The sequence below is a fragment of the Mercenaria mercenaria genome, chromosome 16 (assembly GCF_021730395.1).
Source record: "Mercenaria mercenaria strain notata chromosome 16, MADL_Memer_1, whole genome shotgun sequence".
Taxonomy (NCBI): domain Eukaryota; kingdom Metazoa; phylum Mollusca; class Bivalvia; order Venerida; family Veneridae; genus Mercenaria; species Mercenaria mercenaria.
Window position 1 is genome coordinate 47,808,071 of NC_069376.1, and position 20,475 is coordinate 47,828,545.

The following is a 20,475-nucleotide window of genomic DNA, read 5'->3' on the forward strand; positions in this document are numbered from 1 at the left end:
GAAGGCTCTGTATTGCTCATCTGACCTACATGTACACTAGATAACCTAATCTAATTGGCCCAGATTTCATAGAGACAAACATTTTACAATGTTTTATGTAAATCAGGTAGATCATTAACAAAGTTTTCAATGATTTGACCCAGTGACGTGGTTTTTGACCTCAGGTACCAAACTTTAGAACCTAGATTCCATACAAACGTTCGGACAAAGTTTTAAGAAAATCAAACCTAAAAAGTGGCCTTTAGTGTTGACCTAATGACCTAGTTCTTTCCCAAGTGACCCAGTTACAAATTTAACCTAGATTTTAAACGGACAAACAATCCCAAGTCTTATCCAGATCAGGTAGAAAATGTGGCATTTTCAGTGTTAAAATATCTTTCTAAGAATTGACCTTGATTTCATAGAGACAAACATTCTGACAAAGTTTTAATAAGATCAACTATGACTTAAGTCATCTTGGATCTTCTAAACAAATCTTGAGAACTGATTCATAGACATTTCAGTTTTGATATAATTTTGGCTTTCAAGTGTAATTGTATTTTGATTTTATACCAATTCAGACGACTTGTTCGAATGTCAAAGTTTAAGAGAAACATTTGCAACCAGGGCTCGAACCCTGGACCCCTCGCATACAAAGCAAGTGACCTACCGACTGAGCTAATCGGCTATTTGATACATTACGACATAAGAATTGTAAATATCAAAAGTCAAGGCTACAGGTAGATTTGCAAGATGTTGTAAGTTAGGCTCTGATTGGCTAGCGAAAGGGTCGTCAGAACGAGGCAATGAATAGGTCGTTCTCAGATCCTATGCGTAGCGTAATAGGAGATGTACTTTAGTCAGATTGTAATAAGATCAAACAAATATTGCAGCCTCTAAAGTGTTAACAAGGTTTTTCCATGATTTGATTTAGTGACATACCTAGTTTCATAAATCAACATACCCAGCTTTGAACACCTAGATTTCATAGAGACAAATATTCTGACAAAGTTTTAAGAAGGGTAATCGGAAAATGTGGCATTCAGAGTGTTAACGATGTGTTTCTATGATTTGACCTAGTGACCTAGTATTTGATCACAGATGTCCCGTTGAAGAACTCGTCCAAGAGTTTACTAAGGTTAACGTTCTGACCACTGGGTAAATTTGTGACTTCTACAGTGTTGAGTCAAGTTGTTGACAACACACAAAGCAATGTGGTATTTGGGATAAGTTTATTCAGTTTTGTGAAAGCCACCTATTTCCCAGGTTTGGTGTGCTTGCCTCATTCCTAATTGAAGTTATTTTAAGAAAATGCACCATATGAAGGATTTGAAGTAAAACATTGACATTTTCCAAGTATACATTTTATTAGTCCCCTACTGGTTGAAAACCAGTTTCGAGGACTATAGGAATGCGCTTTTCCGTCCGTCCGTCATTCCGTCCGTCCGCAATTTCGTGTCCGGTCCATAACTCTGTCATCCATGAAGGGATTTTATTATTACTTGGCACAAATGTTCCCCATGATGAGACGACGTGTCATGCGCAAAACCCGGACCCCTAGCTTAAAGGTCAAGGTCACAATTTGAGGTCGAAGGTCAACAGGTTTTTTTTCTCCTGTCCGGTCCATAACTCTGCCATCCATGAAGGGATTTTAATATTATTTGGCACAAGTGTACCTCATAATAAGACGATGTGTCATGCACAACATTCAGACCCCTAGCTCAAAGGTCAAGGTCACACTTAGCAGTCAAATGTTAACATGGCATGAACAGGGTCTGTTTCGTGTCCGATCAATAACTCTGTCATCCATGAAGGGATTTTAATATTACTTGGCACAAATGTACCTCATAATAAGATATTGTGTCATGCACAACTTTCAGACCCCTAGCTCAAAGGTCAAGGTCACACTTGGCAGTCAAATGTTAACATGGCATGAACCGGGTCTGTTTCGTGTCCGGTCCATACCTGTGCCATCCATGAAGATACTTTAATATTACTTGGCACACATGTTCCCCATGATGAGATGACGTGTCATGCGCAAAACCCCGACCCCTAGCTCAAAGGTCAAGGTCACAATTGGAGGTCAAAGGTCAATATGTTGTTTTTTTCCTGTCCGGTCCAGAACTCTGACATCCATCAAGGGATTTTAATATAACTTGACATAAATGTTCCCCATGATGAATCGACGTGTCGTGCGCAACACCCAGAACCCTAGCTTAAAGGTCAAGGTCACACTTGGAGATCAAAGGTTAATGGGACATTTTTCCTGTCCGGTGTATAACTTTGTCATGCAAAACAGGATTTGAAAATTACTTGGCACAAATGTTCACCACTATGAGAGAGAGTGTCATACACAAGAACCTGGTCCCTAGGTCGAAGGTTAAGGTCACACACAGATGCCAAAGGTCAGATACAAGAATGACTTTGTCTGGAACACTTCTTCTTCATGCATGGAGGGATTTTGATGTAACTTGGCATAAATGTTCACTATCATGAGACGGATTGTTTGCACAAGAACCAGGTCCCTAGGTCTAAGGCCAAGGTCACGCTTAAAGATCAAATGTCAAATTCAAGAATGACTTTGTCCGGAGCATTTCTTCTTTATGCATGGAGGGATTTTGATGTAACTTGGCACAAATGTTCACCACCATGAGACACTCTTGTTACTTTAGAATTATGTCCCCTTGTTTTACTATAAATAGCTTATATTGTAACTTACTTATTACAGGCCGTAGGGAAAAATCGAGACCAGTTTTCTTTGGTACAACATGCATGTTACATCCAATTTTTAGGTGTATTTTGACCTGGTGAAGAGTTTTATGTGGACTTATATGGATCTTTTTTTACTATAAATAACGTTACCTATTTGATAATCGGCCAAAAATGCTATATGAAAACAACTATAGGGTTTTATATATACAAATTTTAATCCAAGTCTTTTGTTTATAACATACTGAATATATAGTACAATATTGTTTATACATCATTGCCAGATATCAGTTCATTATGCTATACTGCAGTTGAGAAAATTAGGTGCCTTCCAGTAGGGGACTTTGTATTGCATGGCAATACTTCATTCACTTGTTTTCACTGGCACGGAGAGAATATCTACACTGTTGTATAAACCTTTACCATCAAAAAACATTAAAATCATGTAAAATACAATCTTAAAAACATCCGGCAAAATCATATAACGGTAACAATAAAATACTAGATGTGTGCACATTGGACATTCTTGCCCCAACATCCTGACACTATATGTTTATATATTAAATGTTGACAATGCAAAACTAAGTAAAGTTTCATATTACCTTGGGTTGGGGGTGCATGTCATAAGCGGGGATTTGAGTATGGATAATACAAAATAAATGAGGGCAATGTCAACACTGCATGGGACTTGCCGCCTGAAAATGCTTAATGAAATAGTAGAGTCCTCGACCCTAGAAGAAGAAAAAAAAACTGGACATGATAATATGCACTTGTTGAAGACGTATAATGAGTTTCATTATCGTTGGATGGAAACTGTAGAAGTTGAATACACAGTGTTCTAATGGCATTGCAGTATTTCAAAGTGAAAAAGGCCAAAACTCAAAAATAAATCAATAAATGGACATGATGGTCCCAACAATATGGATAGTTTTGACTAATTCAAGGGCTTTAATTCTGTTATGGCTGAGTGAAATCCCAAACAAAACTTCCAGGAGCACAACGTACTACGCTGTATAATAATTCTGTAATGTTTCATGACCCTAGGTCAAATACTTTTAGAGATACATGTGAAACAAACTTTTACGACGTTTATGCATATTTTTGACTGCCTTGGGCCATAAACCTGAAATTCCAAACAAAACTGTTGGTGCACAACTTCACAACGTGTATAACAATCCTGTTTCATGACTTTATGTCAAACACCTAAATTTTGAGATATGTGCAACACAAACTTTTGACTTCAAGGGCCACAGCTTTACTAAGTGAAATTCCAAACAAAACACCAGATGCACAACTTTATACGCTGAACAGCAATCCTGTTCGACGACTTACTATACATAGATATACATGACACATTTCCAACAGACAAATGTACGGATGGACAGACTGGCATACAAACAAGGGTAAATCTAAGTACACCCACAACAATTTTTGGGAACATTTAGCCTCATTTAAAAATCTATTAAATAAATAATTTCTGACAAATCATTGTGTTAAACAATCGAGAATCCAAACATTACTTTCCCCTGCTTGTTGATTAAGCGACTCATTTACCCTTTGGTCCTCATTTTTTTCTCTCAAAAATCTATAAAAGAAGTGTGCTGAGAAATTGACCAATGCTACAAAGTTATTGACATACGAATTTTGCAAGATATCCTAAACATACCAAAAATACTGTGCAGAAGCGAATAAATGGCTTTTTAAAATAATGGATAAAATGAAAATTCTACTTGTTTTTTTAAACAATATCTAACACTTTCTTTCACTCACTTTAACATCAGTGTTATAATTATATACATAATTTACATAATTTATATACGTTACATGCCAAACTTGGTGGGAATGGGGGAGTAGCTTAAATATATATCACAATTTGTACCAAGGTTTTTCATAGAATACCTGTATTCTCAGCAAGGTATTGTAGAACATGTATTCTGCTCTGAAAAATATACTATAAAACCTGAAAATCTTGGATCCTGTGCTAGAAATAAATACATTATTATGGCATTTGATTATGGCTCTAAAAAGCCAGATAACAAAATATATGTATCAAATTATTATCTAATATCTAAAAATAATAATAAAATTACTTGAAAAAGATCAGATCTGAGGAAAATAAATATATATTACATATATATTAGTTACATAATATCATTTAAGTGAATTGGGTAAACTCTAAATATATCGAGTATCCATCTTACCACCACACATAGCAGCCGCAAAAATATGACAAGATAATGACACGAAAGAGTTTTGGACCAAGCTGACATTTAGAAAATTTACTTGTGCAAATAATAATGTTTTAACAAGCCCGCAATGCGGAGCAATATACACCCGAAGGTATGACCTTTAACCCCTGAGTGTGACCTTTACCTTGAAACGAGCCAACCGAAACATGCGCTCTACAAGTCATCTCGATTTTGGTGAACATTTGTGTCAAGTTTATTCAAAGTCCTGCTAGGGGTTCAAGAGTTACAGAACGGACACGAAATTGCTATCGGACGGACAGACAGATGGACACCAGCGTCATAACATAATACGTCCCTTCGGGCATATAAAAACAGATTGATATGGCACATGCAGAGATTCTGATTGTGAACTAGTGATACTGACCTTGATCAAATGCATGTTCAATAAGACTGAATAAAAATCTGATTGTAAACTACTGACCTCAATTAAATGTTTGGTCAACATCGCTAAAACATTATGACTGTAAACTATTGACCCCAATCAAAATTTAATGTTTGGTCAGCATCTGAGAAACATTCTGATTTTCTGATTGTAAACTATTAACCTCAATCAAATGATTGGGCAACATCACTGAAAAACATTCTAATTGTAAACTATTGACCTCAATCAAATGATTGGTCAACATCAATGAAAAACATTCTGATTGTAAACTGTTGACCTCAATCAAATGTTTGGTAGTGTCAACATCTCTGAGAAACATTCTGATTGTAAACTATTGGCCTCAATCAAATGCTTGGCCAACATCACTGAAAAACATTCTAATTGTAAACTAGTGACTACTGACCTCAATCAAATGCTTGGCCAACATTGCTGAAAAAACATTCTGATTGCAAACTAGTGACCTCAATCAAAATCTTGGCCAAGATCTCTGAAAATCATTTTGATTGCAAACTAGTGACCTCAATCAAGTGCTTGGCCAACATCGCTGAAAAACATTCTGATTGCAAACTAGTGACCTTAATCAAATGCTTGGCCAACATTGCTATAAAACATTCTGATTGCAAACTAGTGACCTCAATCAAATGCTTGGCCAACATTGCTGAAAAACATTCTGATTGCAAACTAGTGACCTCAATCAAAATCTTGGCCAAGATCTCTGAAAATCATTCTGATTGCAAACTAGTGACCTCAATCAAGTGCTTGGCCAACATCGCTGAAAAACATTCTGATTGTAAACTAGTGACCTCAATCAACTGACTGGTCAACAACACTGAAAAAACATTCAAACAGAACTAGTGACCATATAAAATCCAAACCGGCTTAATGTGCGCTATGCAGCAATACACTGCAAATACTAGTATGCAAAATATCAGCAGTATTGATGCACTGTTTAGAATGTATCATGGCAACGTTAAAATTCTGCTTTTGCAAATTCAAGTCTGAACTTTCAAAGTCAGAAAGGCTAGGAACAGAGCCCTGGTTGTCGATCTATTTTTTAAAACAAATTTCGATTGAGAGGATAGATAAAATGTTTTACAAATTAATGCAAAAACATACATCTAAATGATAATTTGTCATGTCCAAAGATATTATCTTTTGCTGATCAATACAAAAATATGAGCTTTATATGTATGAAAATATCATATTTTCACAGAATATTAATACTTTAGAGCCACCCATATCAGTCAAACAGTACGGAACGCATAGACTGTCTTCTGCTGAGAATGACTGATATGCCTGGTTCAATGACGTTCTGTTGAGACCGAGATACAATATTGAGGGTGGAAATCACAATGTTTCCAGTTATTGAAGTGTTAAGTTGTGTGCTGATTATATTTTCTTCAGTCAAGTCAATGTATTGTTGGGTGCTATAGTCGTTATATTCAGTTCTTTAAAGATACAGGCATGTGGTAACAAAATTATTTTCAGTTAAAAAGATGCACTGTGGGGTATTACATTATTATGTTCAGTAACTGAACATAATAACTGTAACACCCCACAATGCATCTTTGTTTTTGACTGAAAATAATTTTGTTACCACATGCCTGTTTCTTTCAAGCATCCAACAATACATTGACTTGACTGAAGAAAATATAATCAGCACACAGCATACATAACATGGACATATTGGGATTTCTATCCAGCATATTGTCTCTCTGACTCAACAGAACGACATTAAACAAGGCATATCAGTCATTCTAAACATAAGACAGTCTAAAAGTTCCATAAAATAGACTTCACAAAGTCATGTTGTTCAGTCAACTGCTTAGCAGCCTTGTACTGTATAACCATTCACTACGCCAACTTGTTTGTAAGTTAGTGAAATTAGATAGTGCTAAAGCTACCATGTTCTCAAATCATTCCCAGATACATAGTGCACCAGCATACAATCGACTAGGCTATTTCCTTCAGAGACCTTGCTTGTGAATTAGTTTCCTTGGTATGTTGTGCATTTGCACACCACCAGTTTGGCTACATTATTCAGTGATCTTGTTTGTAAATAAGAAAAAAGTTAACATATTCTCAAAAGCTTTACACAGTGCACCAGCACACAATCAACTAAGCTAAGTCGTGGTGCATTAGTAAAATTGTAGTGTCTGAACCGAGCTGGTCTGTCTGCGCTGATTTTATCTTAAGTCTCTCACCAGCTAGGAAAGGGAAGTAGTGAACTATTCTCTAAGACAGATCATGTAAAGCCCAAACTATCTTGGACATTGTAAGCAAGTCTTTCACTTTGAGCATATCTTGTAGGCATTTGTAGAAGAACTCTGGGCACTCCACACGCATACTTGCTAAAAGTGCTATCTCTCCCCCTGTCAGGCCATTGATGCCACATCTGAAATGGAACAGAAACGTTAATGAAAACATTCATTTTAAAATGGTGCAACATGCCCATTTAAAGGCAACAATACACTAAATAGTTGGTCAACTTTATTCTACAAAACTTATAAAGGCTGCAATAAAGAGAATTATGCAACTACGATCTCTTGCACCATTTTGTGTCTGTAAACCTAAAATAGGGTGATTATAAATCAATTTTATGTCCAAAAACATTATAAAAAATTACAAGTTGTCAATTCTTAACAATGTGGATGAAATGTATCCAATTTCTATTTACTAGTACTTACGTTTGCAAACCATTCCTTTCAATCCAATTTTTTACATCAGTGTTGGACCATTTCCTTACTTTATCAATGGTTGTCTTGGAAACAGTTATCCTAGCAACTGTTCCACTCAAAGAGGAGGCAGTGTCTGGATGTTCCACTACATGTGCTCCAGCTGCCTGGGTAACCTAGGACAAAGGTATATTATAACAAATAGTGATATCTTTCACAGTCGGGATGAAAATTTTAAATTCCTTCTTTTTCCTTTCACTTAGAAACAAAAGAAGTAAAACGTGGTATTAAATATTTGTAAAAACTAATGTGCACTTTTCCCTTTTCAAAGCATGCAGGTCTATTTTGCGGAAATTCATGTGCTCAGTAAATGTATGTTTATTTTGGATATATCGTTATGTGTAAATAGGTCAAGGTTAAAGAATACTGATCCTAAAAACAACAATATTGTATAACAGACAATCGTCCTATGAAGTATTTGAATTTATCCAGAGGTCAAACTGATTTCAAGTTATTCTAGCAAAACATCACATTATCAGCTCCAGCTTCTGGGCTCATATGAGCAATAAATGTAGTCCCCAGTCATTTTCCTTATACATGTATTTCCTGTTTAGATCACTTCAAACCCTAGATATCTTGAGTATTATGCTCATATCCTTGTACCTGTCAGACTAACCTACATGAAGGAAACGATGAAGGAAACGATATACCCCTCTTCTTTAAAGCGATACCAATTAATAGTTTGCATTTATTTTCAAATGTTCCAGAACCAGTTTATTTTAGTATACTTATACCTGTAAAGATATCCTTCATACAATATATAAAATCTGTGCAAAGTAATACAGACTTACTGCTGCAGTTGGAGGGTTGATTATCTCTCCTGAATCAGGTGTGTCTGCAGTTTCACCAATGACTTGATTTAGTTCTTTGAGCAGTTCTTTCATCTTGTCATCAAATGCATATTTTGGACTAAACTCAAAGTATAACTTTGCACCACATAAAATTCCTAGCCACCCATCTGGAGTGTAACCAGGTTCCATCTTCAGTGGTATGATTTTCTTTTTACGCTGATAAGCATATTCAGCCTCTGCAAAGTATAATGATTTCAGGTTAGCTTGGTTGTAGAGAAACCTTTAAATAAATTACAATCTGAAAATCAACTTAAGCCATTGGACAAGGTTAGAGACTGTAAAACTGAGCTGGAAAACCAGTCTCAGAATATATCTTTGTGATAGGTCAATTTCAAGACTGATCTCAAAATAAACCCATCAAGCACTAGAATATTTAGACTGGTCTGCAAACACATTTTTGTAAGCTTGCAATCTGTTCCAAGATCCTGAATACCAAACACTCGATGTTTAACATATTGACTTATACAATATGACGAATAATGCTGTAGTCGTTATTTTGTATCAACAAAAGCCAGTGATGGTCCTAGATCGCTCACCTGAGTTACGTTGCTTGCATGAATAGTTTTTGTAGATGGATTTGCAAGGAAAATGTCTGTGAATTTACTAGTATAGTGATATAGTGCGAGTGTTTTCTGACAAGAATATTTTTAAAGTTTCTGCTAAATAAATATGGGCAGGTAATGTGTATATATGTTGTAGGGGGTGGGGAGGTATCGTAAGTAATAAGTTTAGAAAATGATGTGATATTACAATATCAAACAAAAAGATTTTTTTTCCACTACATATGAAACAAGAAGGTTTTCCACTACATACATATAACGAAAAGTGACCACACCCTCCTTGTTTTTGACGAATCAGAATAATTTTGAACAATTGTTGTAGAAGGTCACAAAAGGACATTTTGACAGAAAATGTTTCAAAATCGGGCCTGCAGTTTCATACAAGAAGATTTTTTAAAATTCCAATATATACATACAGGGGAAAGTGACCACACATTCTGTTGGCCATGTCTTTGAGGAATCAGATTAATCTGAACAATCTTGGTTGATAGTCACACAAGGCCCATTTGTGTGAAAATATTTTAAAATCGGACCAGCAGTGTAATACAAGAAAACTCTAAGTTTCCACTTTATACATAAAAGGATGGAGACCACGTCCTCTGGCAGCCATGTGTTTAAATGAATCGGAATAGTTTGAACAGTCTTAGTAGAGGGTCACACAAGGATTTTTAAAGTTTCAACTACATATATATTGGGAAAAGTAACTACGGCCCTTGTGGCCATGTTTTTTGATTAATTGAAATAATCTGAACTAACTCAGTAGAAGATTACATAAAGACTATTTGTGTGAAATCAATTCAAAATCGGACCAGCGGTCTAGGAGATTTTTCTATACTAAGCTCTGGTGGCCCCTTTACGTGCAACCAAGTAGAACTGTTTGAACAATCACACGCCAAGCTTCATCAAAATCCATTTGGTAGTTTTAGAGGAGATGTCATTTAAAGAAATTGTTGATGAAGGACTCATGCACAATGGAACTACTGACACAGCATGAACACTTCGGACTCGAGTGAGATAAAATGACTTAAATGTATTAGTATAAGGCAGTTACTTTTGTAATCTAAATGTGCACTATTCAGAGGATTTAACTTAAAATTTTACTACAATATTCTGTCACTAGCAGTAGATGCAGATAGGAATATCCTGTTTAAGCGGTAATATAGCTCTGCCGAGATACTGCTAAACAGTTACTCTAGAGCCATTTACGTTACTCTCATCTGTACTAGTATCTACTATGAGTGGTAGATTTTTGTCTTGCGTTCTGTATTGTATAGCACAAATAAAGCAAAAATGAAAAACTTCCTTTGTAGCAATCTTTCTTATAATAATGTATTTAAACAAAGCACTGGAAACTATAATGCACATAAACAGAAATGATGTCATAATGTCTCAATGAGGCAGAACAAAAATGTTCTGGTTTAGTTTTATAACTTTTAGCATAACAATATTAACTTTTCTAAAAATGACTTATTCTAACTTGAAAATATACTGTAAGGAATAAAGAGCACCTATAAAGGTGTCTGATCTTTATAGACGTTTACATAAACAACATATAATCAATGCACATATTCTCAGTTGTTATCAAAAACACGAGTCATCAGGCACGAGGATGCCAGATGGGTTTTGCCAACATGAATTAATTCACCAGAAACGACAGTCCAGTGTGCAATTAACATTTATTTCATACAATTACTGTTAACATACAATGACAATAAGAGTCAAACCTGTACCAAAGATGGCTTCTGAACAAAAAATCAAACATCAACCTTGCTTCAAAGGTCAATATTATCTCTTCCTGTTTGAATTATTATTGCAATTTCACTTATGTTCAGAGACAACCCATTTACAATTACATTTTTCCGTTCTCCAAACGGTGGGCTTTAAAGACAGGTTTGACTGTAAGTTACCTACCAGATCTACAAGCTGAGCTATTCTTGTATTTGTTAGACATACACATGAGGAACACGGCAGCACCTTCAACACCATCAGCCATCGCCTGCAGAGTGGACCCACTCATCTTGTCGATATCCATCCACACCTACAAAATTAATACAAGAGCTTTACTTAATTCTTTTGTACATCAGGTAATATCCTAGCCTGGCATAAGATCAACTAATTAAGTTAGCTTTTAATTTCACGTGTTTTTTGCCAAAACGGCTATTTTGTTGGAATTTGTATTTGTGGATTTAAAATTTTCCACATGAAATGAATGGACATTTTATTTGTTTGATAGGATTATATTTATTAGCACATTCATAAAAATCTACAAAAATTAATCCTCGGGAATATCAACGATTTCATAGTGTCTAGGTCAATTGAAAACAACGAAAATCACCCACTCACATCATTTCAATCAATTTACTGTTAATCTTGCATTTTCGGAAGAACAATATTCTTGCGAAATTAAATTGTTATGAAATCTTTGCTAACAAAATATACTGCTGCAATATGACTGTCAGCTGACGGAAGAACACAAACTATTAAAATCGCGAACATTTCTAAGTTTACAGTCTGTCAACTGTTTAAATTCTAATATTTTCCTCTACGGTTTCACCTGAAACTCCCTTTCAATAAACCGGAAAATAGTCTGTTTATACCTTATATCCTCTAGCTTTGATGTTGTCTCGTACACTTTTCAGCACATGCTGATCAGCCCACTGGTATGAAATCATGACATGTCCTTCATTTGATACTGCTTCTTTCCTACTTTGTATATTTACGTTTTCCTTCTTTGAAGCTAACTCTTCACCTGCCATAATAGAACAATACAATAATCAGTATCAAACTTTCCGCCTAAATTATCGTAATATTTGTTTTATGTATTTTTACTGTAAGATATCAGATATATTCATGTTACCAAAGTTTTGTAATAGCACAAGGCCAATCCTTTGCCCGTGTCATACTGGAAAATATTTGAGACATATATTCATTTTACTGTCAAATCGCCAAATAGTGGAGCGCGCTGTCTTACGGACATCTCTTGTTTATAACTTCCTTTAAAGACTCAAACATTATAAGTTCTTGTGCACAAAGAAATGAGGGCTTTTCAAACCATGTATTTATACATATTTCCTATTTGGACAGGTAAAACGTCAAGGTCAAATGTCAGTATGTTCTTTTTTCCTTTCTGGTCCATTACTCAAGTGTGACCTTGACCTTTGAACTAGGGATATGAAACATCATGTCATTTTGGAGAAGATTTGTGTCAAGTAATATTTCTCAAAAAAAAAAAAAAAAAATGGCTGCCCGAGCTAAAAATAGAAAAAAAACTTTAAAAGCTATCCTACTCCCCGATTTTGGAATAATAAGTAATATCAAAATCCCTTGAACAATGGCTGAGTTACAGACTAGACAGTAAAAAAAACCCTGATGATATTTGACCTCCATGTGTGATCTTGACCTTTGAGCTAGGGGTCTAAATTTCATGCATTGCATGTCCTCTCATTATGGGGAAAATTTTAGCAAAAGTAATATTAAAACCCATCGATTGAAGACAGAGTTATGGACCGAACATTTAAGTGTTGATGGACAGAATGACAGACGGAATAACAGAAGGATGGAAAAGCACAATCCTGTAGTCCAAAAACTGGTTTTCAACTTAGATTTCAAATTTTATATCTGTCAAAATACCACCAATAATTCACTGAAAAACACGAGACAAAATCAAAGTAATCATGCCTAAATATTAAATAATTATGTATAAAATGCTGAATTTGCCATTTTTATTCTATTAATATACACAGTATATTCTAATATAATTTTCCTTTAATAAGTGAAATTAATCTTTCCTACTTTTTTTTGGTTTGCCAAACCTGTCAGTTTGTATCTATTATGTGTCCTATCACTATGTGTTTTGAACAGATAATATTTTTGATGTTCTTCTACAACTGTACAGCAGGAGGGACCAGCATATCCTGTATGTAATTGCAATTACTGTTTCAAGGTTGCACTTTGCACCTCATCTAATAAAATCTTGGCTATGCCTAGAGAACAGCTATACAAAACAAAAGCCTAAATATCACAGAAAACTAACAATTGTGTAGTTCTTAAGTGTTTTGTGAGTTAAGCCAGCTTTCTAGTAAGCTATTATTTTTCAGTTATTTTCAAAAAGGTATAATTTTTTAGGTCAATTTTTCCGTGTAAAGAAATGACAAGAAACTTATATAGTCAAATTGTAGCTCTAAATTTTTTGTAAAAGCCGCTGAATTTCAGTTCCATATGTAAAATGTATGTCTAAAACTACAGTAAAAACTGTATACATGTCTAAAATTATTGTAAATAAATGGCTAAATTTCAGTTTCATAAAATTATGCCGCATATATGTCTAAAACTATTGTAAAAACTGTATTTCTATTTTCTTTTGTAAAAAAAGGCTCAATTTTAGTTCCATATTTAACATATATGTCTAATTATTGTAAAAACTGGCTAAATTTCAGTTTCATGTGTCACATGTGTGTCTAAAATTATTGTAAAAGCTGGCTAAATTCCAATTTCAAAATGACGAAATTCCAAAATGTTGCTTTTCTTATTTTACTGCCCCCGTAAAATCTTGAAACAGATGAACAGAAAGAGAATTTCGATAGGTACTATATTTTATTTGTTTGTTTTTTGTTCAATTTTCATGGCAGTTTTTTGTTTTAACCTTCCAAACTGATGACAATTTTAGCCTGACTATTTACATGTTCTTTGTGAGAATGTGCCATTCAAACAAACACTCAATTACCGGTATTTTGTTTTTTGAACAGTCTTCTGGACTTCCAAGAAATTCATTATTTATTGCAATTTAGTTGTGTTTGCTGTCAATCGTTTTTCTTTCTCCAAGATGGTGCACAAAATTTAAATACATAATCTCTGTTTCTATAAACAATATTTCTTCACAAAGCAAAGAAAAATGTCAGTAAATATGTAATGCAAGGCCTGTATTCTCGAAAAACATTTAAGCCACTGGTTATAAAGACTATAAAATGGGAATTCCTGAATATGGCATTGTGTCCCTATTTCTATGTTAAAATTGGTCTGGAACTTGGCATAAGTGTTTCAGCAAATAAGGCAGGGTCTATTTTTCAAGTAAATTATTCAAAACCAAACAATCAGCATTATAAATTTAATGTCAAAAGTTTTAACTTAGAAAGTTTAGGAATACTAGCATTGTGCACAATGAAAGTAATTTACCTGTATCAAATGATTTGCCTGTTACAAAAAGGTAAATGGTTTAAGTAAAATTGTTAGGTGGCTGATTTCTGCCTTTTTGATCTGGCATATTTACACAGTGCCAACATGACAAATAAACGTGCCAATAATTTGTGGTACTCACTACTGGAATGTAAGCTCTCTTCAATTCAGCCAACACGCTAGGACGAAATGGCAGCAATCTGCTACCATAGATTTATCAGTGTCTGTCAACTCTTTAAATGGCAAGTATTTTCCCTAGTTATCCTTTGTAAGTTTAAAGCTTGTATGAACTCAATGTTGTTGTCATTGAAAGTATGGACAGAAAAGTGACATTTTGCATGCATTATTATAGCCACCAGAAAGATGTAATTGCCATCCTTGAAAGTAATCGAGCCAAGTTCCTTTTGCCGAAACTATTATGATATATCAATGCATAGTACTGTATAACATACACAATATAATATCCAATAAATCTTAAGTTTACTTGTGGCTTCTGTGACCAAGTGGTTAAGATAAATGGCTCGGAATCATTTCTTCTTGCCATTTTAGGCGCGAGCCTCAGCAAGAATTGACTCATCAATATCAAGCAAACTATCTGGCTGGCTTAACAAGTCCCTAACCTCAACTGAAATAATGCCTAAGAGGGACATAATTCCTGGTGTCATTTAAGTACACTCTAACTGGTATGTCAACATAATTATTCAGCGACTGCCCCATGGGGGACTTGGCCGATAGCTTTGCTCTGCAAAATTTTCCCTAAGCTACTGGGGGCGAAATTAAACAATAAAGCTTCATCAACTCACCAATTTTCTTATATTTTTCACAAACTGTATTCTTTAATGCATCTCTCAATGTCCACAATGCACCATTGCATGATTTCTTAATACTATCATCTTCCGAGTGTTTTAAATCTACTAGTAAATCTACAACACCAAGTTCCGCTTTTCCTGTAATCAGTGACTGGTTATCTTCATCGAAACACAATGCCCAGAGTGCTGCAACACTCTCTGTAAAAGAAAAATTTGCATCATAAATTCCCAATGTATTTATACAATTTAGAACCTGTTTCTTACAGTCACAATTCAAACACCAACATTTACATCAGATAGATTTTGTAGTATCTGCTACCGTCTTCAGTGAACTGCTGTCTACGATCACATGATACTTTCTATCAATGTGAAACTGCCTGAAGTAGGTGTTACGGTTTTGAGTTGTGAGAGTAAAAAACATGATTCTAAAGCCAACTTGATAAACAGTTGCAAGATTAAAAACTAGTGCATGTTAATTAACAAGAAACGTTAAAATTTCACGAAAACCAGGTTTTCAAATTTTGCATCACGCCAACAGGTTCTGTTTAAAAAGTGGTCATGCTCTATTACACATATCTGACTGCATCCAGTCGTGTTATTCAAAAGTACAGGTATAAGAAAAGTACATGTGTCATTGCCCTATGTAATTTATGATTCTTTGATAAAAGCTACATAAACAAAAATGTTTGCTAACAATAGGTGTATCCAAACTAAAGATACTGAGCATAAACCATTTTTGTTTTTAGTAACAGTGACAGTAGTAATAACAGTAAAAATTATTGAGCGGAAACCAAAAGTGGAGGCCGCCCGCCCGCTTGGACAACGACATTCGGCAATCTAATAACTAGTTTTAGAACACCTGTTTAAAAAGTTAAAAAATGTCCGTACTTTCAATTTTACTCAGGCTAAAGAACAAACATACATCATATATGTGTAAATGTGTATGTTATATATAGTTATTGGCTAAGAGCTTATCAAATTAAATCCATTAATAAATTATTTTTCTGGGGCAGCAACCTCTGCACAACAGACACATTGCAGCCTTCGTATAGGTGTTTCAATACAGAGCCAGACTGTGTCAAAGATTATAAAAACTGATATTTGGACACCAGACTAAGAATACAGCCTTGGTCAATTTCAAATTTATTCTCAGACAAAACCAATCAGCTTTTCAGATTTGAAACTGGTCTAAAAAGCAGTTTTATATATCCTGGGCCCAATACTGTAAAACATTAAGAGCGGACACAGTAGGCCAATGAAAACACTGTCTAACTACGAAATTAGCAGTTCTGAGTTTGAGCCTCCGACTTAAAGTTACAACAAGAGGACCATGATGGTCCTGAATCGCTCACCTGTCCCCACATGACCCAGTTTTGAATTATGACGTCGTTTTGTTCTATTATTTGATATAGTGACCTAGTTTTTGAGCTCATGTGACCCAGTTTTGAACTTGACTTTGATATCATCAAAATAAAAATTCTGACCAATTTTCATGAAGATCCATTGAAAAATATGGCCTCTAGAGAGGTCACAAGGTTTTTTTTATTATTTGACCTAATGACCTAATTTTTAAAGGCATGTGACTTAGTTTTAAACCTTACCTAGATATCATCAAGGTAAACATTCTCACCAATTTTCATGAAGATCTGATGAACAATATGGCCTCTAGAAAGGTCACAATGTTTTTCTATTTTTAGACTTACTGACCTAGTTTCTGATTGCACGTGACCCAGTTTCAAATTTGACCTAGATATTATCAAGTTGAACATTCTCACCAATTTTTATGAAGATCCATTGGAAAATATGGCCTCTAGAGAGGTCAAATGGTTTTTCTATTCTTAGACCTACTGATCTAGTTTTTAATTGTAGTTAATCCAGTTTCAAACTTGACCTAGATAGCATCAAGATAAACATTCTGACTAACTTTCATACAGATCCATTGAAAAATATGGCCTTTAGAGAGGTCACAAGGTTTTTATATTTTTAGAACTACTGACCTAGTTTTGGACCGTACATAACCCAGTTTCAAACGTGAAATAGATATAATCAAGGTAAACATTCTCACCAATTTTCATGAAGATCCATTGAGAAATATGGCCTCTAGAGAGGTCACAGGTTTTTATATTTTTAGACGTACTGACTTAGTTTTTGACCGCACGTGACCCAGTTTCAAACTTGACCTTGATATCATCAAGGTAAACATTCTGACCAATTTCCATGAAGATTTCATGAAAAATATGGCCTCTAGAGATGTCACAAGGGTTTTCTTTTTTTAGACCTACTGACCTAGTTTTTGACCGTACGTGACCCAGTTTCAAACTTGACCTAGATATCATCTAGGTAAATATTTTGACCAATTTTCATAAAGATCCAATGAAAAATGTGACCTCTAGAGTGGTCACAAGCAAATGTTTACGTACGGACGCACGCACGGACGACGGACGCCGCGCGATCACAAAAGCTCACCTCGTCACTTTGTGACAGGTGCGCTAAAAATGGAATAAAAGTCCTGCGTAGGGATGCTTTACACTTTGCATGCTAAAGAACAAGGGAACCTTCTGGAATTGGTGCATTTTCTATATCTTGAACTATCATGCCACAAATATTACTAAAAATCTTCCGGAGGGGTCGGCCATATGGGTTACCAATGGCGACTATAAATAAGCTTACATACAAACAAACTTCAAACATGTAAAATATTTACCATTCTGTTCAGTCTGATCCCCAGTTTTTCCCAACTCTACAAGTAGCTCCAGGGATCCAAGATCTACTAGTGTCTTCTTGTTTGCATCATTCCTTGCTAACATTCTAACAACTGCCATACAATACAATAACATATATGTAGATTATTTCACTACACCCCTAAATTTTTTATGAATTAAACAAATTTTATAATACACAGATTGTTTAAAATCAAGTATAAACAAGAACTCGTATAAACAAGAACTCGTAGAAAACGAAAGTTTCTAAACATACATTCAGTAATCTGTTTTATTTTTCAAATTATGGTCCGGAAACCGTTTAACTGTTCCGAGTGACTGTGACCTTGACTTTTGACTTACTGATCTCAAAATCAACAGGGATCATCTGCTGGTCATGATCAACGTCCCTATTAAGTTTCGTGATCCTATGTCCAAGCGTTCTCAAGTTATTGTCCAGAAACGGTTTAACTGTTCCGGTTCACTGTGAGCTTGACCTTTGACCTACTGATCACAAAATCAATGGGGGTCATCTGCTGGTCATATAAACCTCCCTATTAAGTTTCGTGATCCTAGGCCCAAGCGTTCTCAAGTTATCGTTCGGAAACGGTTTAACTGTTCCGAGTCACTGTGACCTTGACCTTTGACCTACTGATATCAAAATCAATAGGGGTCATTTGCCGGTCTTGACAAACCTCCCTATCAACTTTCCTGATTACAAGCCGAAGCACTCTTGAGTTATTGTTCAGAAACGGTCTAATTGTTCCGATCACTGTGACCTTGACCTTTGACCTACTGATCTTAAAATCAATAGAGGTCATTTGCCGGTCATAACTGATTTTCCTATCAACTTTCATTATCTTAGGCCTAAGCGTTCTCGAGAAATCATCCGGAAACCAATTGTTCTACGGACCGACCGACCGACCGACATCTTCAAAACAATATACTCCTCCTTCTTCGAAGGGGGCTTAAGTAGTTTAAACTGTGAACTCATGTTATGTAAAGAAATTATCACATTTTAACAAAGTCGACAACTGTTTTTTGTTTGTTTGTTTGTTTTGGGTTTAACGCCGTTTTTCAACAGTATTTCAGTCATGTAACGGCGGGCAGTCAACCTAACAAATGTTCCTGGATTCTGTACCAGTACAAACCTGTTCTCCGCAAGTAACTGCCAACTCCCCTACATGAATGATCAGAGGTGGAAGACGAATGATTGCAGACACAATGTCTTTTATCAAATCGTCACGGAGAACTTACGATCCGCCCGGGGATCGGACTCGCTCTACCCACTCAGCTAAAAGAGCGGGCGTCGACAATTGTAGAATGAACAATCCATAGCAAGACCCATGTAGTCAAAATAATTACTGGTTAGAATTGTACACATAAATCAACTTTGCATTTGACTGTGGGTTTTGCCTTTTAAAACCTTTATCTTTTTTGTCTTGAACTTTTTGTTAGTAATTCCTGATAATATGTAAGCAATCTCTCTAAGAATATTAATATATTGGTAATGTAGTGCTCGACTATTTGTGCAAAGGAAGGATAATTCTAAATTACGTAACTCAATAAAATGAAAAAAAGTTAAAACTTAAAATAAGTCAAGAACATATCAAGACTCGGTAAGCATAAATAATTTCATTAGTCTGATAAAAACTTGTTCTGTGCTATGTTCCGACTTGGGTCATCCTGTGTGCATTTGTTTTCGGAGATGCATTGTATTCCTATATGTTTAGTGTTATTCTGGTTAAGAAAAACACAGGTGTCTTGGGTTATGTACACATATATTTGTATCTTCATTATTTCACACCAATTTTGTAACAGCTGGCATAGAAAACTATAACAAATATATGTATCTATTGTTTAGTATTTGATCTTACTTACTGAACCCACATTCTTTGGCAGACCATCCCTCACTACACCTTCGCATCTTGTCTTTCAAACATTCCCGAAGACAATCTAACAGTATCTTCACAGTATTCTTATGACCATTTATAATTTCACATTCTTCCTCGTTGATAATACCTGAAATGTAATGAACATGACGTTGTAAATATCCTTTATAAATTGTTAATTTCTGAGTTTTTAATCACGCAAACATAGTTCATGTCATAGGATCTCTCTCCAGGTTTTGATGTTATTTCAGGCACCGACTGTACCCTGGGTAGATGCATCAACCCTCCACAAGTCAGATGGATGGCTTCCCCAAGTGATGACCTAAACAGGGTTTGTTCCATCTACGATTAAGCGCTCTTTTAAATGGTCTGATCTTAAATGTAAGTGAAATGAAAAACAAATTGTTTTAATATTTTCTGAAGTGGTAGCACTGAAAT

The 20,475-nt window shown here is 35.2% G+C and overlaps 1 protein-coding gene across 4 annotated transcripts in view; it reads right to left on the reverse strand.

The window, feature by feature from the left end:
* Positions 1–2,887: 2,887 nt before the first annotated feature.
* The window catches only part of LOC123539907 (uncharacterized), a 52,836-nt gene continuing 35,248 nt past the window's right edge, over positions 2,888–20,475 (reverse strand). For all 4 annotated transcript variants that reach the window (XM_053526978.1, XM_053526976.1, XM_053526979.1 and 1 more), the window contains exons 4-11: positions 20,027–20,167; positions 18,151–18,261; positions 15,441–15,644; positions 12,063–12,214; positions 11,377–11,503; positions 8,846–9,081; positions 8,007–8,170; positions 2,888–7,714 (exon numbers count right to left, since the gene is read on the reverse strand). In XM_053526978.1, coding sequence (XP_053382953.1) covers positions 7,555–7,714; positions 8,007–8,170; positions 8,846–9,081; positions 11,377–11,503; positions 12,063–12,214; positions 15,441–15,644; positions 18,151–18,261; positions 20,027–20,167 — 1,295 coding nt within the window. In that variant the 3' untranslated portion in view covers positions 2,888–7,554. The remainder of the gene's footprint in view (positions 7,715–8,006; positions 8,171–8,845; positions 9,082–11,376; positions 11,504–12,062; positions 12,215–15,440; positions 15,645–18,150; positions 18,262–20,026; positions 20,168–20,475) is intronic.